The sequence below is a fragment of the Octodon degus genome, unplaced genomic scaffold, assembly GCF_000260255.1.
Source record: "Octodon degus isolate 3935 unplaced genomic scaffold, OctDeg1.0 scaffold00097, whole genome shotgun sequence".
In the NCBI taxonomy this organism is placed as follows: domain Eukaryota; kingdom Metazoa; phylum Chordata; class Mammalia; order Rodentia; family Octodontidae; genus Octodon; species Octodon degus.
The window spans coordinates 7,152,643-7,161,867 of record NW_004524673.1 but is presented as its reverse complement, the minus strand read 5'-3'; the positions used below and the strand labels follow the sequence as shown (position 1 = coordinate 7,161,867).

Below are 9,225 nucleotides of genomic sequence, written 5' to 3'. Positions count from 1 at the left end.
TTGTTCATCTTTGCATCATCTTGCAGGTGATGAATTATTCTTTCCTGCATCCTCGTTGTTTTTAAGAGATCCTTTCTTACCTTTTCACTAGGTGCACCAGCATCTTCAAGATCTGAAACTCTGTCTTTACTTTCACTTAAACAGTTTTGAAAGCTTGTGATTGAGGTTCTAATTTCCTCTATATCTCTTTGACTCTGCTTCATGCGATCTATTTATTTCCTGTATTGCTCATTCAAGGAATCCGTCATTTTTCTAATCTTCTCTATTTTTTTTAATCAATGTCTTCTTTAGAAGCAGTTATAAGTTCTTTTACTGCAGTGTTTTTTCAGATTGGTTTTCCTCCTTATGTTTCTGTAGTTGCTTCTTTACTTCAGATGCTATAAGTTCTGAGAATTCTTTTTTTTTATTTCAGAAAGAATTGTGCTCTGAGTTCCTGTATAACTTTCTGCTGTTGCTTAATTACTATCGATGCTATTACTTCATGCATTTGAGCCAAGCTAGTGTCCACTGCACTTGTTCTGGGTGGGCATTGGATTTCCTCCATATGTTTCTGTATTTGATTGTTTATTGCAGATGTTATTAATTCAGGGATTTCTTTTTTTAATTTCCAATCTGAGTTCCTCTATACCTTTTTGCAGTTGTTTCTTTATTTAAGAAGCTGTTGATTCATTGCTTTCAGCTATGTGATTCTCAATTTGTTCTGTGTTAGTGTCCTCTGCACTTGTTATGGGTGAGCTTGGGTTCTCTGGTTGCATTTTGTTCCTTCTCGTCATTTTGTGTAGCACTGTTTTCTGACCTTTGTTTTAGATCTTTGTTGTAGTTATAACCTTAGTACATACTGAAGTTCAGGTTCAGATCTACAAAGTTTGGATTTATCCAGCTCTGCTTGCCTTGGGTCTTGTTGCTGTGCTCAGCTCCTTCCTGCTGCTTCCTTGGGGGTGAACCTGTTGTGCCCCTCTGGCAAGATTTTCTGCTTCTGGACTAGCTGGGTGGCTCTATCCTCTACAATCTCTGCAGGGATTGAAGCTGCAGGGTTTCACCTCAGGCCTGTATGCCAGGCCTGAGTTGAGCCTGGATGGGACAAGGTGGAGTAGGGCGGAGAGGCAGCTCTCTCACACACTCACTGGGCCTGGGCTAGGACTGGGTCTTGGGGTTCCCAGAAAGTGGCTGAAATTCCTACTGGGTGGGCGGTGTGGGGGAGGTGCTGCAGAGTGGTGGGTGGGCGTCCCAAGGGGGTGGAAGATTGTCTTACCCATGCTGTGCGTGGCCTGGGACCAGTAATAGGTCCCGCCAGCGTAGGGTAGCTGGAAGCTCTCCCACACACTCACCAGACCTCGGGATTCCCTTTAAATGTGATCTGTTTCTTTTCTTTATTGGATTTTAGTATACCATTCCTGTGCTGAATTTCTGGGAGTTCTTTATTATATGTCTGGGTGCATTTTTAATTGGATTGATGTTATTTGGAATTCTGTATGCTTTGGTGAACTGAATGTCAGATTGTTTCCCCATATTTGGGAAGTTTTCTTCTATTAGTTCTGCCCATATTCTTTTTATATCATTTGTACTGACTCCTTCTTTCTCATTGATGCTTATTAGTCTTATGTTGTTCACCTTTGCATCATCTTGCACATATTGAATTATTTTTTTCTGCATCGTAGTTGTTTTTAAGAGATCTTTTCTTACCTTTTCACTAGCTATAACAGTGTCTTCAAGGTGTGAAAGTCTATTTTCCCTTTCATTCAAACAGTTTTGCCAGCCTATAATTGAGGTTTTAATTTCCTATACATCACTTTTAATCTGCTTCATGCATTAATTTCTTTCCTATACTGCTCATTCAAGGATTCCTTCATTTTTATATTCTCCTCTTTTTTTAATCAGTGTCTTCTTTAGAAGCACTTAGTACTTTTTTTTATAGCTATCATTTCTTTTCTTACTTCAGAGATTATTTCTGATCTGATTTCCTCTATACCTGTCTGCAGTTATTTCTTTACTTCAGATTCTATCATTTCAGAGATTTCAGGTGTGTGATTTCCAATTTCTTTTATGCTAGTGTCTCCTACATTTGTTCTAGGTTTCCTTGGGGCCTGAAAATGCATTTTGCACTGTCCCTTTATCATTTTGTATACCACTGTCTTCTGACCTTTGATGTAGAGCTTTGGTAGAGTTATTATCTTAGCACCAGGTCTGGATCTACCAAGTTCACACTCGTCCAAGTGGGTGTGGCTTGGGTCTGGCTGCTGTTATCCACTTCTTCCTGCTGCAGCCCTTGGAGGTGAACCCTCCATGCCACTCTGGCAAGATGTTCTGCTTCTGGATCAGCTGGGTGGGTCTTACCTCTAGCCTTTCTGCAGGGAGTTCTGCTGCAGGGCTCCACATTGGGCCTGTCTAAGGGAAGAAATTCCCCACACAGGCCTGGCCTGGGTGCTGGCTCAAGTGGGGGTCCTGCAGGCTCTGGGTGGTCCCACTCGCACCAGCTTTTATAATATTTTATGCTGCTTTATTTTTTATATTTATCTTTTCTAGATCCCCTAATCATGCTCTTCATATGGCCAATGTTTTTGTTGTTTTCTAAGCAATTATTTATCTTTTAATTTTTTTAGCTCCGCATAACTGCTTTGTTACTTCCACTGTTTTCCACTTCAGGTAGTCAATGTGGGTGGCTTTTGAATTGTTATATGTCTTTGCCTCCTGGGTTTGCCTTTGGTGGGGCTGAATGTCTGAGGTTGTGTTTTGATTCTGTATATTCTCACAGAATCCTCACAGAGGATTAATTTTTTAATTGTTTTTTAAAAAATTAATCCTCTATGTTCAGATTATGAATTGTCTATGTTATCTTTATTGCTCATATCAGGAACCCTTAGGAAATGACTATTTCTTAGAAATGTCTTTCAGTTGTAGCTGGATTTGGGGTTTTTATTCTGTTCCAAGATCCTACTACTTCAATTTCTTGAGGATGAGAAATTGCTGCCTACTACTTCAATTTCTTGAGGATGAGAAATTGCTGCCTTTTTGACTTAGTCTCTGGTTCTTTGGAACTGACCTGTGGTGTTGTGCATGACCTTCAGGCAATTTCAGTGCTGACATGCAAGAACAGCAATTCCTTAGAACAATTATGTCACTACTTCTACCAAAGTAGTAATTTCAAGAATAGCAATTGCATCAAACATGTACAAGAAAATGACAAACTGGTAATTATTAATTTGCCACTTTTAACTGTATAGACAAAATTTGTAGTTGTATAACCAAATCTAAAATAAAATAGAAAATTGTGTATGGTAAATATCCTCTCAAAATGGTGATTTTACCCATGAGAGAGAAAAGTTAAAATGGGCTAGTGGAAAAAAATAGGTCAGGCTGGGCCTCACTGTGAATTCAAGACCAGTTTAAATTATACAGCAAGGTTCTATCTCACAAAACAAAACAAAAGAGCTTTATTGAGATGACTCATATATACTTTGAGCCATTTCAAGCCCACCCTTCAGTGGTTTTCAAAGAAATGTGCAACTATCATTGCAACTGGTTTTTGTCACATTTCATTACCCCCTCTTCAAATATCTATATGTTGTCATTCCACATTTCTCCTCCTGCCCTAGCTTCTACTAACCCTCCCCTCCAGCCCTGGCCCAAGCTGGTTCTAATTGTTCTGAGTCCTCTGGCTCTGCCACAGACAACCCTGAAGCCCTTAGTTAGAACACTGGTATGTCTTATAGAAATATTCAGAAAAACACCCATCCTACATCAGGAGAAGTATAACTCTTATTTCATTTGAATGTATAACTTAACTTACTCCATTTGGAGTTACTTTTCTTATTTCCTATCTAGAACAGAAATCACTGAACTTTAGTGGATAAGAATTACCTGGAGATTCATCTACTTTCCTTAAGTTCTTAGAGTCTCTGGGTAGATAAAAGCAAGTGCATGTAACACATGGTGGCCAATTTCATTTGCAAACAAAAGAACAACCTGAGTGAGGAACAAAAATTCTGTGATGTTAGGATTCTTTGGAGCTGAGATTTTTCTATGACTTATACTATGATTATATGCTTTGTGTGTAAAAGACAACTAATATCTGGGAACCACAGAGAACCCATTGACTGCCCTCAAAGACATCCAACTGAGGGGAAAAACTACTCACCATACTCGTTTGGAGGAGAATTGAGTCTTGTTTTTACCACAATAACCCACTGAATTTTTTTCTTGATTTTGAAGATAGAGAATACAGAAGAGATACATGAGCAATTACAAACATTTTTGACTGAAATAAGAAAACTCTCTGAAGATTATGACTTGTACATAGCCAACAGATTGTTTGGAGAAAAAACATATCTCTTTCTTCAAGTAAGTTTTGCTGTTCTCAGTACATCTATGAGTGTTAGTTGTGATTGGCTAAATGGCCACAGGGGTCCTGGGAGCTCTTGCCAAAGTTAGCTGGTTCTGTTCTCCTCACTGGTGGTCTTTCTGGTCTGCTCACCAGACATTGGACTCATTTTCAGTCCTGGTAAACTGAACCTGATTTTTGCCTTAATGCCACTAAACCTGCATAAAATTATCCCTAAAGATACTCAATGTGGCTCTTGCAGAGTCTAAAAATTCTTCTTTTGACATTAGTTGCCCCAACAAACACATTTTATGTAGAGGTTCAGGCAATTGAAAAATTGACTTTAAAATTTCTTTTTTGTCTTCCCTGTTTGACTTAAAGAAATATTTAGATTATGTTGAGAAATATTACCATGCATCAATGGAACCTGTTGATTTTCTAAATGAAGCTGACCAAAGTCGAAAGAAGATGAATGCTTGGGTTGAAAGCCAAACAAATGGTAGAGTATGGATGGGGGTTTATGCATCATACAGAAACTTCTTGATCACTTTCTGTGAGTGAAATTTTGAGCTTCACACTACATGGGACCCTTTGGGAAGGGACATGGGTTTTGCAGGGAGTAAAAGACAAAGCTGGAGATGAAGGGGATGAGAAGGCACTGCAGATGGTCACCATCTATGTAGAGAGATTCAAGGTAAACAGTGAGTGTGCCACAGAAAGCCAGTCATAGGGAAGTACTTAGGAATTGTTTGCCCACAGATCGTAATATATTTGGTGTTCCATAAACTGGGCTCATATCTATATTCAGTTTATTATTTATCTTATATCAAAGCATTTCTTTCTGAGCCTGAGCCCATAAGTGCAAATGTGTAGATGGTTTCTTTTTCTTTGTTAAGTGGGTTCTTTGTTCAAGACTGTCTCTGCTGTCTACAGGTGGGACCACTTGGACATTGCCTTCATTTGTACATTATGCAGACTTGACACAACTTTTATCTCCATCCCACAGCAAATAATTCAATGAATTATTGATGTCATTCTCCCATTCTCATTCCCAAGCATGAGCTAAATATACATGAAATTCTGGAGAGATATATTAATATGGAAATAGGGCATAGGAGCAATAAATGATATTTAAAATTTTATTCCAGTTATTAGAGAAATTTCTGTTAATAGAGACTGGATATTTCTTTATCCTTTATCTAGAAAAAAAGTAAAAGATCAGAAAATAAGGGGTCTATCCAAAAGTTCACTGAACAGTATTTTTCAGAATTTGGTGTTGGAGGATTGAGCCAAGAACTCAAAACATCAAGTTATTTTCCCATAGAGTAAGTACTCTGTAAATCTCAAGGAGAAATTCTAATTACATTGGCAAGAAAACAGCCAACACTGAATTCTTATGATATGTCAAATAGCATTCTGAGTTCTCACACAATTAATCATTTCACCAACCTTTAGAGGAGGTTTTATTCCTATTTTTTCATATGTGGAAACTGAGGCACAGAGAAGATAAATGCATTCTTCAGCTGATAGAGGCCCAAACTGGATGCAAACAGTCAGTCTGGCCACCAAGCCTGAACACTTAACAATCAACCTTACTTCATGCAGAGAGATAAGTAGACAATGTACAAAGTGAGGAGATCCACTGATTCTGCCAGCAAACCCTTCGTCAGCAGAGCTTTCAGGTGCTGACTTGGCTGAGTTGCTAATGAGTGAGTGGCCAAGTCCATTTGTATCATGTCTACCACACAAATCATTTGTCATTTGGAAGATGGCTCAATCCTTTTTGTCTGTTTGCAGAAAAGATCAAAGATGTATTTCCTGAAAACTCTATAAGTAGCTCCACAAAGCTGGTGCTGATAAATGCAATTTATTTGAAAGGAAAGTGGGATAGGGAGTTCAAGAAAGAAAATACAAAGGAGGAGGAGTTTTGGCTGAATAAGGTATGATGCTTTATTGATGTGCTTATACAATGCCTTAGTTACTTTTCTCATTGATGGGGCAAAATACCCAACATCCAAAGTTAAAGGGAACAAGGTTTATTTCACACATAGGCTGTAGAGATTTCAGTCTAGAGTTGGCTGGCTCTAAAGTTAGGGTGAACGCCAGATAGGCAGTGCAGAGGAGAAACTACTTAGGGTGGGCAGAAGGTAGCAAAGCAAGCAAGGCTCAACCACAGCCTTTTCTATCCTTTATATCTTATTCAGGCTATAACACTCTAACCTTAAATCCTAGTGCCCTTGATCCCAGCAATGCGCCATGAATTAATCTCAGCATCACACATTCTAGATCCAGTCACCTCTTTAAAAAAAAAAACCCTGCTTATGGCCACATTAGACTGGGCAGGGGGAGAATCTACACACAAGCTATAATATACATATAATATGAAATCTAAAGTCATAGTTGAGCAAATGGATGCTGGTAGATAGCAAATGTTCTTTCGGTAATTCTAATCTTCAGCTTTTTGAAAAACTATTTCAGTGAGCTAACTTGGTTGCCTTACATCTCTTCTCGTATGTCATTGACATTGCATGCTCTGTTGGTCTGTTGCAGAGTACAAGTAAGCCTGTGCAGATGATGGCACAGAGACATTCCTTTAGCTTTGTTTTCCTGGAAGACTTGCAGGCCAAAATTGTGGGGATCCCATATAGAAACAACGAGCTCAGCATGTTTGTGCTTCTGCCCAATGACATCGATGGCCTGGAGAAGGTGACCCCTTGTGTCTACTTATTTTTGCTTTCCTTTCCTGAGACTTTGTATGCCACCAATTTCACTTGGGCATGTCAGGAAATAGGGCATTTGAATAGCAGTTGTTGCCTGTGTCAAGTGGGAAGTAATTCAGTGTGTAGCAGCTTGTCTAAAGAGGAACATTAAAAAGTATCAGCCTTATTGAGGATAAAGAGTATCTAAATATTCGGGATGAGCTAAAATGAACATTTAAGATTATATGAGAATTCTAAGAACTGATTGAAATCTATGGACTTCCTTCCTGGAAAAAAACTTAAACATGCATTACAGAGCAAATTTTGCTTATTTGACCTTTTGAAGTTTTCACTGATTCTTAGTTTTGAACTAAGTGACTTAGAGATACCAACTTTTTAGTTATAACATTAATGTGGCTACAGAATGTGGGCATCAGAAAGACTTATTTATCTATTTGTTTTTGTCTTTTTGAGTCAGTGTATTGCTATGCAGTTCATGCTGGCCATGAGTTCACTTTGTAACCCAGCTTGGTCTCAATTGTAGCTTTCTGATTGTTGATGAACCTCAATATTTTAACAGATATAAATTGGGCTCTGTGGTGCTTAATATAATATAAGATTGGGTAAATGTAACCCAGAGCAGGCTACTCAATAAATGGTAAGTGATTAAAATGCACAGGAAAAATAAAATAGATTTAATCTGTGCTGTGAAACTTGGCTGGTAGCCTTGTAAATTGGAAAGTATTTTGCAATAGCAAAGTGATTTTTATACTCTTAAAAATCTCAAAGTGGTTTGAAAAACCACTCAAATGTAGGAATTACCCTAAGGAAATAATACAAAAGGCAAAAGCTAGCTTTCTGAGTCAAATAAGTAATCTCAGTTTAAAATACACTAGAATATTCAGTTTGAAATTCATAGCAATTGATATTTCTATGTTGGCAATATTAAGCAGCATGTATCACAATGACTGATACATACTAGATGTCTGTAAAGTGAATTAACAGGTGAATGTTGGCTAACATTTGTAAATTTTACAGGAATAGTATCTAGCAGATTGAAGGTATTTAGGAGAGATACATGGTATTGCAACAGTGAAATGTTGTAATGGGCATTCATTGTGACAGAAGCTTTCTATACACAAGTACAGAAACTAACGAGAGCTGGAAAACAATGAAATACTAAAGATTATTATAGAAATTAGTTCTTGATCTTTAATAAATTCATTTCATGAGATTGTATATATGTACATATGGATCTTGCTATACAGTTCATGCTGCAGAGAAATAATACCTCCCTACTGTATAAAAGTAACAGTGTAGTGAAAAAAAAACTACTTGTAACTAAAATTAATAATTTCTGACTAATACAACTCAGGTATTGCACTCTTTTGAATTTTTATTGATAATCACTACAATCTATCTTCTGTTTCTTTTAAAAAAAATAGATTGTAGATAAAATGTCTCCAGAGAAGTTGGTGGAGTGGACCAACCCTGGGAAAATGGAAACAAGGAATGTGAGCTTGCACCTGCCCCGGCTGCAAGTGCAGGACAGCTATGACCTGGAGGCTGTCCTGGTGGCTCTGGGGTTTGGAGATCCTTTCAGTGAACTGGAGGCAAACTGCTCAGGAATGTGCCTGCAATCCAAGCTGCAGGCCCAGAAATTCCTGCACAGGTCCTTCCTGGAGGTGACTGAGGAGGGAACTGAGGCTACTGAAGCCGCCAGCATGACCTTTACAGTCTCACCAGACTCAGGCTGTGAAAATGTTCACTGTAATCATCCTTTCCTGTTCTTCATCAGACACAATGAGGCCAACAATCTTCTTTTCTTTGGGAGATTTTCTTCTCCATAAAACAGTCAGGGAAGCAGACATGGTCGCACACGCATGGAATCCTACTACTTTGGGAGGCTGAGGTAGAAGGATCTCAAGTTGAAGCCATCCTGGGCAACATTGTGACTTAGCAAGACCCTGCCTCAAAATTAAAGATGCAATAAATGAGCTGGGGATGGCATGAATTAAAATACTCACTATGGGAGTGTCAGATGGGCCAGCAGGGAGTGAAGGTGGGGGAGATTATGGCCATACATGGCTTTCTTAGAAAAGATGCTTAGTTGAAGTATTAACAGAACCACAGAAACTGTCCATACATTACAATTCCAATCTTCCCATTAAATTAATGACTTAATGACTCTAATAATGTATGTTTATA

The 9,225-nt window shown here is 38.4% G+C and overlaps 1 protein-coding gene across 2 annotated transcripts in view; it reads left to right on the top strand.

Annotated features, from left to right (window-relative positions):
• Serpinb13 (serpin family B member 13) overlaps window positions 1-8,867 on the top strand; it is a 21,201-nt gene extending 12,334 nt beyond the window's left edge. For both annotated transcript variants that reach the window (XM_004638254.1, XM_004638255.1), the window contains 5 exons: window positions 4,210-4,338; window positions 4,700-4,817; window positions 6,116-6,258; window positions 6,869-7,024; window positions 8,463-8,867. In XM_004638254.1, coding sequence (XP_004638311.1) covers window positions 4,210-4,338; window positions 4,700-4,817; window positions 6,116-6,258; window positions 6,869-7,024; window positions 8,463-8,867 — 951 coding nt within the window. The remainder of the gene's footprint in view (window positions 1-4,209; window positions 4,339-4,699; window positions 4,818-6,115; window positions 6,259-6,868; window positions 7,025-8,462) is intronic.
• The last annotated feature ends 358 nt before the right edge of the window (window positions 8,868-9,225 follow it).